The 12690-nt window shown below is 43.3% G+C and overlaps 1 protein-coding gene across 2 annotated transcripts in view; it reads right to left on the reverse strand.

Annotated features, from left to right (window-relative positions):
* FBH1 (F-box DNA helicase 1) overlaps positions 1-12690 on the reverse strand; it is a 1264666-nt gene that overhangs the window by 292186 nt on the left and 959790 nt on the right. For both annotated transcript variants that reach the window (XM_044088820.1, XM_044088821.1), the window contains one exon: positions 6290-6426. In XM_044088820.1, the coding sequence (XP_043944755.1) occupies positions 6290-6426 (137 nt within the window). The remainder of the gene's footprint in view (positions 1-6289; positions 6427-12690) is intronic.

Consider the following 12690-nt stretch of genomic DNA (forward strand, 5'->3'; position numbering starts at 1 on the left):
AAGTCTCTGGGACAAGAATCTATCCCTCCAGCACGTAGTGGTGAGGTTTAGATCCCTAGAGAGTGTGGCTTGAGGGGGATATGGTTTTCTTTAGGTGGAGCATGTCCATCAATTCTGGGTTGGACATGGCCTTGTATGTCAGGCAGAGATCACCTCTAAGTAGGCAGTATGCAACAGAGTACAGCTGGAGTTTCTTCAGTTGAGCTGCATACGGCATGTGTTTGAGACCAGTGATCCTCTTGGTGAGGTACTTCTGTGATCCTTCCAGCTGTTGCAGGTGTCTTGTAAGGTACATCCCAAATGGGGCAGTGTATTCTATGATGGGTCTGATGAGTGATGAGTAGAGAGGTACAATGACCTCTTTTTATCTGGATGTGAACCCTTTTGTAATTAGGTGGGCCACATAGAAGAATTTTCTAACCACTTTGACAATGTGATTATCAAAAGAGAGATTACTATCTACTTGGGTCCCCAGATCCCTTATTACGTCTTCCGTATTTAGGGGACTACCACCTATGTGGTAGTTTGTGGGTACTTTGTTTTTTTCAAAGGGGATGACTATGCACTTTTTGGCATTTAGCTTGAGGCCATGATTTTGACACCAGGTATACATCTCAGAGAGACCTTTTTGGAGGATTTCTGTGTCAGCCGGAGAGTCAATTATAGCCCCTAGTTTGCAGTCATCTGCAAACTTGGTCAGCCATAGTCCTCCTGTGCTTGCCTGTACCTCTGAGAAGTATATGCCGAACAGGAGGAGTCCTAGGACTGAAACCTGGGGAACACCACTTGTAACTGGTTTAGAGTCGGACCTAGCTTCTGCAACTCTCACCATGTAGGTTCTGTTCATGAGCCAGTTGGCAACCCATCTTGTGACACAGGGGTTTATGTTCAGGCTGGTGAGCTTGTCTATAATACAAGAATGGGGAATGGTGTCGAAGGCCCTTGCGAGGTCTAGGTAGGCTGTGTGTACCACCTTTCCCTTGTCTATAGCCTTGGTAACTGTCTCAAAAAAGTCCACCAGGTTTAGGAGGCATGATCTGCCCTTAACAAAGCCAAACTGGGTAGGGTCCAGTGTTTGGAGGTTCCCAATATCTCTGTTGAGTTCCATGATGATGTGCTCCATAGCCTTGCAGACCAAGCTAGTCAGGCTTATAGGGCGATAGTTCCCGGGTTCTGTTGTGGCTCCACCTTTGTGGAGCAGAATAACCGTTGCTGTGTGCCATTCTGTGGGTATGTAGCCTGTTGAGAGGCTGAGTTTGAACAGTGTGTTTAGGTGAGGGGTTAGTTCATCTTTGAGCTCATGTAGGATGCAGCCTGGGACACCGTCTGGTCCCACTGATGCTGTGTTTTTGGCTTTGGGAAGGGCTGTTTGAACCTGAGTGTCTGTAATTTCTGAGGCTCTACATTCTTCTGGTATGGTTATGAGCCTTTTTGGGGGTGAGAGGGAAGTGAAGTTTGCACCGAACCTGACTGCCAGGATGTTGGTGATATCGATCGGTTCAGTGTATTTTGTGCCATTCTGCACTAACTCCGAGCAGATCTGAGCATTGCCACTTAGATTCTTGATATAGCTAAAGAATACCTTGTGGTTATCTTTGGAGTCCTTGCAATTTTTCTTTCGAAGCTAGCCTTGAATGATTTTATGAGGGATCATAGTTTCTTGCTGATACTGATTAGTGATGTCTTCCCTTCTTAGGATTTTACTCTTTTCTGTACTAGTTTCCTCTTTCTATTGTATAGCTTGTTTATGGCAAGAGTCCACCAGTCTGGTTTCCTTTTCTTTGGAGGAGTGAGTCTTGGTTTTGCTTGGGATAGCACGATCCAAGCATTCTTGTAGGTGCCCACAGAATGCATTAGTAAAGGATTTTGCAGTTTGGACAGCATTACCCTTTAGCATGGGGGCTTTGAAACGTTCCACCTTGGTCTTAAGTAATGTGAAGTTTGCTTTTGAAAAGTTTTTCATGGTGGTTTCCTTGACCAGAGGTGGGGGCGGAATGGATATCCAGAGTGATTTGTTTATGGTCAGATCTAACCAGTGAGGGGTTGACCTCCGGTGTGGAACACCGGTCGCCCATGTTGGTGATGACCAGGTCCAATATGTTGTCACCTCTGGTGGGAGTGTTGACTAGTTGATCCAGGGCATTTGAGTTTATAAATTCTAGGAAATGTTGGGCAAGGGAATTAGTACTTGAGTAGTTCTCCCAGTTAATGTTTGGGTAATTGAAATCACCCAATAATAGGGTGTTTCATAGGACCTTTATGTTTCCCAGTGTTTCCAGAAACGTGGAATGGGGACCCTGGGACATGGTGGGTGATCTGTAGCAAGCTACAATTTGAATTGCAGTTTTGCCCGTTGTTAGTTGCACGTGGATGATCTCTGAAGCACCGTGCTGTGCCACTAATCTGGAGGTGTGGGTATCCTTGATGAATATGGATACGCCCCCGTCTTTTGTATTTCGTTCCAGGTTCGGTGGCCGAAATGTATGGTATGAGTTGTACCTGGTAGTGCTGGGGTGCTCTCTGGAGCCTTAAACCAGGTTTCTGTTACTGCACATACATCGATTTTCTCCATACTGAGGAGTGCATCAAGTGCATGCATTTTTAGGTTTAGACTTCTGGCATTGAGTAGCATTACCCTCAGTTTTTTGTTACTTGTGCTATTTACGGCGGTGGGTTTGCCTTTTGAGCCTTGCCTAAAAAAGGCACTATGGGGGTGGCAAGAGCCTTGGCCAGTATTCAAAAGCCTAAGGGTGACCGGTGCAAGCTGTCTCTAGTAAAGCAGCGTGGCTTGTCGAGCATGTCATCCCAGGCGGGCACTGGATCCCCTTAGAATGACACCAGAAACTTAGCCAATTGTTGAACTTGATAACTTTTTCTTTATACTGTGGTTTCATTCTTGGTGAGGGCAGAATGCTACTCAGGGTCAGGGTCATACCGGCCTGGGCAACGTGATAAGAGAGCTCTTCCATGTCTCTTTTCATGTAGTCCAAGGAGGTACGGCTCGGGTCACTCACACCAACATGGACAATGACAGAGTCGTATTTGTACTTGTTCTGGAGTGACTCGAGTGCTTGTGTTATGTAGCGGATCCTGGCACCCGACAGGCAGCTAACAGTAACCTTCTCCTTGTTCAGCCTAGTGAGTGGAACATCAGTGTGCCTGATGATAGTCACCTATTACTAGTGTGTTGGGTATGTTATTTTGCCTTAAGGGCTGTGATTGCGTGGCACACTGGTTTTGTGATTCATGGTTTGTGTTGGGGGGGGGGGTGGAGGTTGCTTGGATGTCTGCTTTGGAGGTCTCTGTTGCTTTTGTAGATTTTTATTTAGAGCCTTTTAGTATGTTTTCGTGCATTTATGTGTGTTTTTTACCGGTGCTGGTTTAATGGGTTTATGTTAAGCTGGTGGTGTGATGCAAGTATTCTCTTCTCCTCTTGACTGTCTGATCCAGTCTTGGATTGAGAGAGCTTAGCCTCCAGTTTGGCTGTATAATCGTATCTCTTGCATGTATTAGTGTTTGGTGGTAGGAGGAGAGTGTTGTCTGTGTACGTGAGGCAGTTGTAACATTGCTTCAAAATTCCCAGGTTCAATAGTTGGACTGGAGAGTACAGCTGAAACTGCCCTTTGGACATGCCTGGATAGGTACAGTGAACTGTTTTACTGATTGGCTGGTAAGGTCGAATAGAGAGCCTTGTCCTTCTGTACAGTATAGGGGGGTCTAGTGCTAGGGTTTATAAGTGCTTGCTATGAGTTTTGAGCAAGTGCTGGGCTGAGAAATGAATGGTTTGAGTGCTTAAGTTGAATGTTTGTCTAGTTCCAAGGGAAAAATTGAAGAGGAGACCTTGTGGAGCCAGGAGTAGTTATACCCTAGCTAACCTTCGCTGCCCGGCGTGCAAAACTGGGCAAATGTGTTTTTTATAGTAGGGAAATGAAAGAGATAGAAATTAGCCCAAAATGGCCAAAACTAAAAATTTCTAGGCTGATACCACTCCTCCAGGGACAGATAGGCTGCTCAAAGCTCCCCTCTCTCACAGGTGAACAGAGAAACTTCCTTCTATCCAATTAAGGTATGGGCAAACACAGAGACTTGTAACACAGCCCTGAATTCAGCACTAACCTGAAAACTGGACTATACTAGCTTAGAAAGGCGGGAAACAAGTATTTTATTTTTCCCAGAAAATAAAGCAGATACAATCAAAAAATACTTTAAATGCACAGAAAAGGATACTTATTGTTCTATATCTCAGATAAGAGTTGTAGTCAATGCCCCTAGTAATAAAGTAGGAAGAAACACAAATACAGTAAAAGCAGATGAATAAAGTGCAATTCATATATATATATATATATATATATATATATATATATATATCTCTCTCTCTCTCTATATATATATATATATATATATATATATATATATATATATAAAACGAACAAACTGATTTAAACAAGTTACCCAATTAACCAGAAAAAAGCTCAAAACCGAGCCCTGTTCCAGCAGTCTTCAATCAGACAAGCTCTAACTGCACACTCCTGCCACTAGGGTGCAGGGGAACCTTCTCCAAAAAAAGATGGACTGGATCAGTGCTCAAGTTATACAAACAAAGCTAGATTCAGCAGGCCTGAATCTGGTCTATGGTACAGCAGCAAGGCGCACCAATTTCAGAAAGAAACAGTTCAAATAAGCAGGAACAATAAGCCTGTGACAAGATATTCCCAACTCAGAAAGGCAGAATCCAGCCTCTCCTCCCACAAGAGTGCAGACCACAAACCTTCTTAATGTAGAATAACTGGCCTGAAGTCCAAGTGCTTAAACCATAACTAATACACTTTTAGAATAGCAGACACTGAAGGCTGAGCTAAGAAGGATGCAAGCTACCTGTCCTGCCACAACAGTGCAGACCACAAACCTTCTTAATGTAAAACAACTGGTATGAAGCCCAAATGCTTAAACCAAAGGACTTAGAACAACAGTTACAATTTAATCAGGCTACTACCAAGCAGTAATAAATGCAGCAGAATAAATAAAACTGAGTACTTTAAGAAGAGGCAAACGCAAAATAAAGTAGGAGGAAACACAAATACAGTAAAAGCAGATGAATAAAGTGCATTTTTTTTTCTATTTTCATGGATTCCTATATCCATGAAAACAAATCCTACCAGATAATGAACAGCAAAATATCTCCAAAATTTGGACCATCCCTATGGGCCTAAGTGGTGCAAAAGGAACAGAGGAGTTTCCTCATCTCTAGCTGGTAAGCATTCAGTGATTCTTGGAAGACCAGGACAGTAAACATCCCGATCCTTTAGGTCTTTAGGGATTACTTTATGTCACCTGGCTGGGCGTAGCCTTGTTCCAACTGCTCAAGTGTGAGATGCTCAGCACTGACAACTCAGGACACATCTACAAGAAAGTCATTGGGAAGGGGCATTTCTTGCACTCCTCTCACTCCACAGGGGTACAAGATGGTCTACAACTTGGTTCGCTCCCAGACCAAAATGACAGTGCTAAAAGGGGCCCTGGTTATTAATATGCTGATTGCAGAAATACACTGAAGGCTTACAACCCAGGCAATAAATGTCACAACAGTCACAAAATGCACTAGTGAATCAGGATGTGAACTGCATAAGTGTCAGAAAAATACTGCAAAGCACAGAGATCAGTGCATCCACACTGGCAACACCATCAAAGGATTGACACATTTTCAGATGTCCAAAGTGAAACTTTTTTTTTTTTAAGAAAGCATAATTTTACAGGATAAATCATACTTATAAATCAGTGTAAAGGAATAGATTTCAATTTGCTGCCAAAACAAAAGTTTAGTTTAACAGAATTTCAGTTGTTTCTGTTGTTTCATGTTAAGGTGCTTAAGATACAAAATAACGGCTTTATGCAACTATAACAAGAAACTTGGAAGCATTTTTTTTCCAAATCTCAGGACATTTATCATTTTTCATATTTTTTCAAAGCAAGCAAATGCCCAAATAGGGACTGTCCAGCAAAAAAGACAGATGTGAAAACCTATCACAACATGCACCAACCACGAGCAGTGATGATCCAGATTAGAAGAGTAAGAGGAAATTATAAAATATGCCAAGTTGTTCATATCAAAATTAGGAAATTCCATGTTACGCACCATTAAATTAACTTCAGAACATTAGAGAAGATTGTGAGGTACAGCAGAATTAATCAGGCATGCTACAAAGCAAAGTTTTAAATTTATATCACACACTTACTGATTAGGAAAGTTAGCGAATGATAAATAGCCACAGGAAACAACTTTTATTCTTACCTGTGTTAGGTAGTAGATGTGCGTGTGTGGTACTTCATTCAAGGCATTAACTGCACCTCTAAAAGAATAAATTTGCTGACAGGGATCCCCAACAAGAATCTTCCCACAATTCTGTGACAGAACAATATCCATGCTTGCTGGAGTGAACAAAAGAAGACAATATCACTACAACAACTTATCCATCAATATACAAACAAGTATTCTGAATAAACTGTATGTCAAAGAAACTCACAAGTGGTGTTCATGTCCAAGAACCTAATAAATATGAAAAAACAGTTTTGACATAAGCTCTCTAAAACTTCAAATTTCAGAGAAATCTCGGATTTTCCCTCAAATCTTTATTACTCCATATTAATAAAATGTGCAACTTTATCACATAATATGATGGATTACAAATCTCAAAGCAATGCTGAAGAGTAAAGCCACAAATGTGATGTCATTCAGATCTATCTTACAAAAATTCTCCTACTCCTCAATTTTCTATGTAAAACAACAAAAGGTTTCAAATTTTGACTTTTATGTTGTTGCACCTGATTACTAAACAAGAGGCTTAAGAGCTATATACAGTTATATGAACACTCAGGCTTCATGAATAATGTGTGATTCTTGTGATCACCACTCATAACGGTGATCCTAAGATAGCACAATGGTCAAAATGGTAGCATGTTCAACCAACATAAAACAAAGTAAAAAAGCATTTTTGCAGAATGCAAGCTGCTTGTATTCTGCCTGTATTCTCTGACATTTGGAGGTATGCCCCTCACATTCTACTGCTATTTAACTCCAAGACTGCTACATATTGGAGAACCAAGAAATCCCACAGATATTGTGATCTTGATCTTTAAATACAAAAAGTGGAAACAGCACCAAAGTAATCATACATCATAAGTTGATAAGAACAGTTAGATATCTGGGAACAAATAACTCAGGCAGGAAAGGAAATAGAGTGGGATGAGACCATGAAACCATTTGGATTGCAGGCTAGAGACTGCCCTCCCCACCAGTACAGTCAACTAGAAAGGGAGAGGGGGATTTTAAGTGAATGAAAGACCTGTTCTATTAGAGTTTTTAGTTAAATCTAAGATGGAAAAAAAATTATGTCTTACCATAAAGTTCTATCTGTGTTGTCGATCTTCACTAATCCTTGACTGTGGGCTCTGTTTTCAGCCTCGGAACCGACTCGGCCGTTACTCCAGCTCACGCCTTCCAAAAACTCTTGAGCGTAGCTCTATCCACAATGATCCTTACCAAATTACCTCAGATCGAGTTTGCAAACTATAGTGACAGACAAGAAATAATAGACAAGAGACTATATCTTTGTCCCTGTTATGAAGCCAGTCTTTGGGACTATTCAATCCACCACGAGTTCTAAAAGCAGGGGGAAGGAGGGAGGGAGGGAGGGAATGTCAAGGATTAGTGAAGATCGACAACACAGATGGAACGTTATGGTAAGACATAACTTCTTTATCTGATGTTGTCAATCTTCACATAATCCTAGACTGTGGGACAGAGTCCCTAGCTACCTGAATCTTGGGAGGTCTCATGGAAGAATATTCCTGAGCACCATCAAGCCAAATGATGCATGTCCCCTAGAGACCTGGTCCAGTTTGTAATGAGTAATAAAGGTATGAGGAGATGCCCATGTTGCTGCTGCACAAATATCATCAAAATAAGTTCTGGCAAGAAAAACTGCAGATGCTACTATAGCTCTTGTTGAATGTGCTTTACAGATCCTGGTGGGTGGAGTCCATTCCTGTTGTAAACAAAAGTGATACAGTCCTTAAGCCATTTTGCTAGGGTAACTTTTGATACTGGGCTGCCTAAAGAGACTGAATAAAAAGGCAACAAACAGCTGGTCAGATTTTCTATTATCCTTTGTTCTATGAAGGTAGAAACGTAATTGTCTGTGTACATCTAGCAAATGTAGACAGTATTCCCCTTTGTTGGAAAAGTTGAGAAAAAAGACTGGAAGATGTAAAGTCTGATTGACATTTGACTCAGAAACAAACTTTGGTAAAAACGAAGGATTTGTCAGAGGGAGACCCTGTCCTTATGAAAGATCAAGCAGAGAGGTCTGCAGGACAAGGCTTAAGGTTTTCCAGGACACGAATTTTAAGTTACAACTTGCTGAAAGTTCAAAAGGGTGAGAAATCAGTGACTGAAGCATCAGATTCAAATCCCATGGTGCAAAGGGTTCTTTATATGGAGGTCTGAGCAGTAAGGTTCCTTTCAAAAAGGCTTTACAAAGACTTGGAAACAGACTTTGGTAAGAAGAAAGGATTTGTTCAGAGGGAGACCCTGTCCTTATGAAAGAACAAATAGGGAGGTCTGCAGGACAAGGCTTAAGGTTTTCCAGGACAAGAATTTTAAGTTACAACTTGCTGAAAGTTCAAAAGGGTGAGAAAACGGTGACTAAAACATCAGATTCAAATCCCACGGTGCAAAGGGTTCTTTATATGGAGGTCTGAGCATTAAGGTTCCTTTCAAAAAGGCTTTACAAAGTTTATGCGACATAAGTGATGAACCACTGAATCCAATATGGAAGGTAGATACCGCAGCAAGGTGCTCCCGAAGAGTACAGGATGATGAGCCTGTCTCATACAGTAAGGCTAAGAAGTCTAAAACTTTGTCATTGGTGCTGAATATGGGTCAAGATTGCGGTCTAGCAACCACTTAGAAAACTTTAGCTATTTGTTATGATACAATTTTTTAGTTGAAGGTTTGTGGTGGGTCAGAATGATGCATTGGACCGGGGAGGTGAGGGAGGGATGCCTGGCAATCATGAGAACTGGAGAAGTCATGCAGTGAGCTTGAGATGTTGTGGATTCAATACACCAGTTCCTCTGGGTGAGACAGCAGGTCTGGAGCTGGGTCTAGTATCCAGGGTTTCCAAAGCAGATGAGGTCATAGAAAGGGAAACGAGACCTGTCGAGGCCAGAATGGGGCAATGAGGACTATTCTGTTCTTTGACCTGTTGGCTTTCTTTAGAAACTGACATTCGTGGAATTGGAGGAAAAGAGTACAATAGACCAGGGGGGCCAATAGTGAAGGACAGCATCTCTGGATGACTCTCCGGGGGGGGGGGTATTAGGGTAAAGTAACTGCTGCACTTGTTGTTTACAGGAGATGTGAACAGGTCACAACAAGGTTGGCCCCAGTGGTGGAATATCTTGTCCACCACCACCACTGGATTGAGAGAGCATTAGTGAGGCATTAGGATGGATCTTCTCAGCTTGTCTGCAATCACACTGGAGGTCCCAGAATGTGAGTTGCCACTAGAAAGCAGTCAGAAAAAATCATCCATTGCCACACTCACAGTGCTTCTCAACAAAGAGGGTAAGATCTGGCTCCTCCTTGCTTGCTGATATACTAGACTACTGACATATTGCCTGTCTGAATTGCAATCATTCCCAAGGTGAGGGTATCGTGAAATGTCTGCAACACTAAGAGTACTGCCCTCATCTCCAGTAAACTGATATGCAAATTGGCCTCCAACTAGGACCAAGTGCCTTGGACTGTCTTTCCCAAATAATGCCCCCCGCCACCCTAAGACACGTTTGTGGTCACTATGGCTTAGGGTTGAGGGAGGACAAAGGGACAGCCTAACAAAAATTTGACTGGAATGAAGCCACCAACTCAGGTCCTGTTTGCAATGATTAGTGATCATTATTAGAATGGACATTTGCTGATTCAGTAGGGACCATTGGGAGGCCAGAAGCCACTGAAGAATTCCCATGCGATACCTGGCCAGGGCAACTAGAGTGATAAAGGATGCCACTGATCTCAGAGTTTGTAGAATGAGTCTCGCTGTTACTTTCTTGTTGTGAATGATCTCACTGACTTGTGATCTGATCCTTTGAAGTCTTTCTAGGGGGAGAGATGCTATGCCAGAGAATGTGTCGAGAATAGCTCCAATGAATTCCAGCTTTTGGGATGGTGCTAAAGGAGATTTTCCGTGGTTTATAGTGATTCCTAAATTGGAACAAAGTAAGAGAGTATAATCTCGTGCCTTTACGAGTTGATGCCTGGTGGAAGCTGTAAGGAGCCAGTCATCTAGACACGGAAACACCCAGAATCTTAGCAGTGTGAGATGCACTGCTACCACTCCCATGCATTTGGTGAACACCCTGGGGGCTGTGGTGAGATCAAGGGCAGTGCCCAGAACTGATAGAGACTGGCTCCCAACCGGAAGCGCAGGAGTCTTCTAGAGCAGTTGTCCATTTGGTAATATGCATCCTGATGATCTATTCAGCACATCCAATCATCTTTTTCCAAGAATGGAAGTACAGACTGAACTGAGACCATCTGGAATTTGGTATGTTGAATTGATTTGTTCAACTGACTGAGGTCCAAAATCAGTCTCCAGTCCCTTGTCTTGTTTGGCACTAAAAAGAATATTGAGTAAATTCCGGATCCTCTCTAGTCTGGTGGAACTGCCTGGATTTTCTCAAACAATTTTTGAATTTCTAAGACTGCTGCCTCCCTTTGACTGGGTGGAATGTCTAGGATTCTTCTTGTATTCTTTGGTTTCTCTGTCAGGGGAATGTTATAGTCTCTGGTAATGATCATCTGCACCCATTTGCCCAACTTTATTCCTGGCCAGGCAGATTAGTGCAGGGATAAACGTCCCCTGACTGCCTCCAGAGGAAGGCAACTGGGCGCTGACAGGAGTTACCATAGAAAAATTCCCTGGAACCCTGATTCTGTGGGCCATTTCTGCCTATTGGACAGCGTCTTCCATTATTACACCCCCCTCCCCAGGGGAAGTCATTGCCACGCGAGTCGTGAAAAGGTCCTTGTGTCTTTTTGAACCATAGCCTACCACTTCTCTGGTTCCTAAAGTAGGGCCATTGAGGAGTGGAAAACCATACGCCCATGGTAGAAATGGTCTTCCTATCTTTCTCACAGCTGGCTAGGGTCTCTCTAACTTTGGGGTCAAACAGGGATACGTCAAATGGAGCGTTGATGAAAGAAGACTTAAATGGCTCCATGAAATCACATAATCACATCCAGGCATGTCTCCTGATGGCTATGCCTGAACCTGCTGCTCTAATCGTCTCTTTGGCAGCATGTGCAATTATAGCCTCATGGACGAGTTGGAAAAAGATTCTAGGGTGGCAGGCTGAGAAGCCACTTTGTCTCGGACTCCTTCAGCTACTGCTCCTGCAATAGTATCTGATAGCTCTTTAATCAGATCTCTTTGAAGTCTAGTGAAATGTGCCATGTAATTCAGGGACCTGAGAGCAAAGATTGATGAAGCGTACACACACTTCCCAAATCTATCCATCATCCTAGACTCCTTGTTAGGAGGATAGGTAGTAGGACTTTCGTCAGCAAGTTCCTTCTTAGTGGATGTCACTACCACCATGTCATCTAAAGGAATACCTCTGATCCAGTGTTGCTCATCTTTTGGTACAGAGAGAATACAATCAGGCTTCTATGGGATCGGCTCAACAGAGTCAGGTATCTTCCAAGCCCACTTAGCAAGCAACTTAAGATCATCAGTGGGCAGAGAGATCCAAGAGGTAGAAGGCTGGGCATGAAAAGCCTCTAGGTACACCAGTTCTTCTGAGGAAGGTTGGAAGGCACTCCAGCCACCCCTCTGCTTAAGGATTTTTAGGACATCTTTGAAGGAAACATCTTCAGGGGTGACCTAGAGGAACCTTCCCCTTCATCAAAATCAGTATCTTCTGCAAAAGACCCTTCAGGGGAGTCCAATTGCTTCCTCTTGCACTTTTTCTTCAAAGGTACCTCTTCAGTGGGATGGTCTGGACAGGTTTCCGAAGATGATATAACCAGAGAGGTTTGGTCCTGAGACTTTTGCGTCCTCTGTCCCAGGGCAGAGACTGGTGGAAACTCCAGTCAAGGGGATGGCCAGGATGTTTGGTCCGACAGGGAAGGCACAGACTGTTTGCCCGCAATGGACAAGGCCCTCTCCATAGCCTGGAAGGCAGACCTCCCCATAGAGGGATGGGAGCCCAGAACCAAAATAGGCTCATTCATAACTACTGTCCCATCCTGCACTGAGGCCGCCACCCCCGACATAGAATCAAGAGTCAAACCCTGCTCCCTGGAACTGACAGTAAAGACCCGACCCTAGGAGGTCTCCAGTTCAGAGGAACCGGTACAACTCAGGGTAACTATCAGTGTCAGAGAAAGAACTCTGGCTGGCACCGAAACAGTTGAGGCTGGAACCGTTGACACCAGGGGCTCCAAAATCTCAGCTAGAGTTGGAGGAGGAGAGGGGTAGTAGAAGGCAAAGAACCATGGATGGAGGTAATCCCCTCACCGTCAGGTGCTGTTCCACCAGTCTCATGATATCTGACTCTGATAGACTCTTGGTGGACCAAACAGAGGAGGCCGACGGAGACCTTGGTGGCAGTTTCTCCACAAAAGGACTG

The sequence above is a fragment of the Protopterus annectens genome, chromosome 11.part0 (genome assembly GCF_019279795.1).
Source record: "Protopterus annectens isolate FY-2018-M chromosome 11.part0, PAN1.0, whole genome shotgun sequence".
Taxonomy (NCBI): Eukaryota; Metazoa; Chordata; order Ceratodontiformes; family Protopteridae; genus Protopterus; species Protopterus annectens.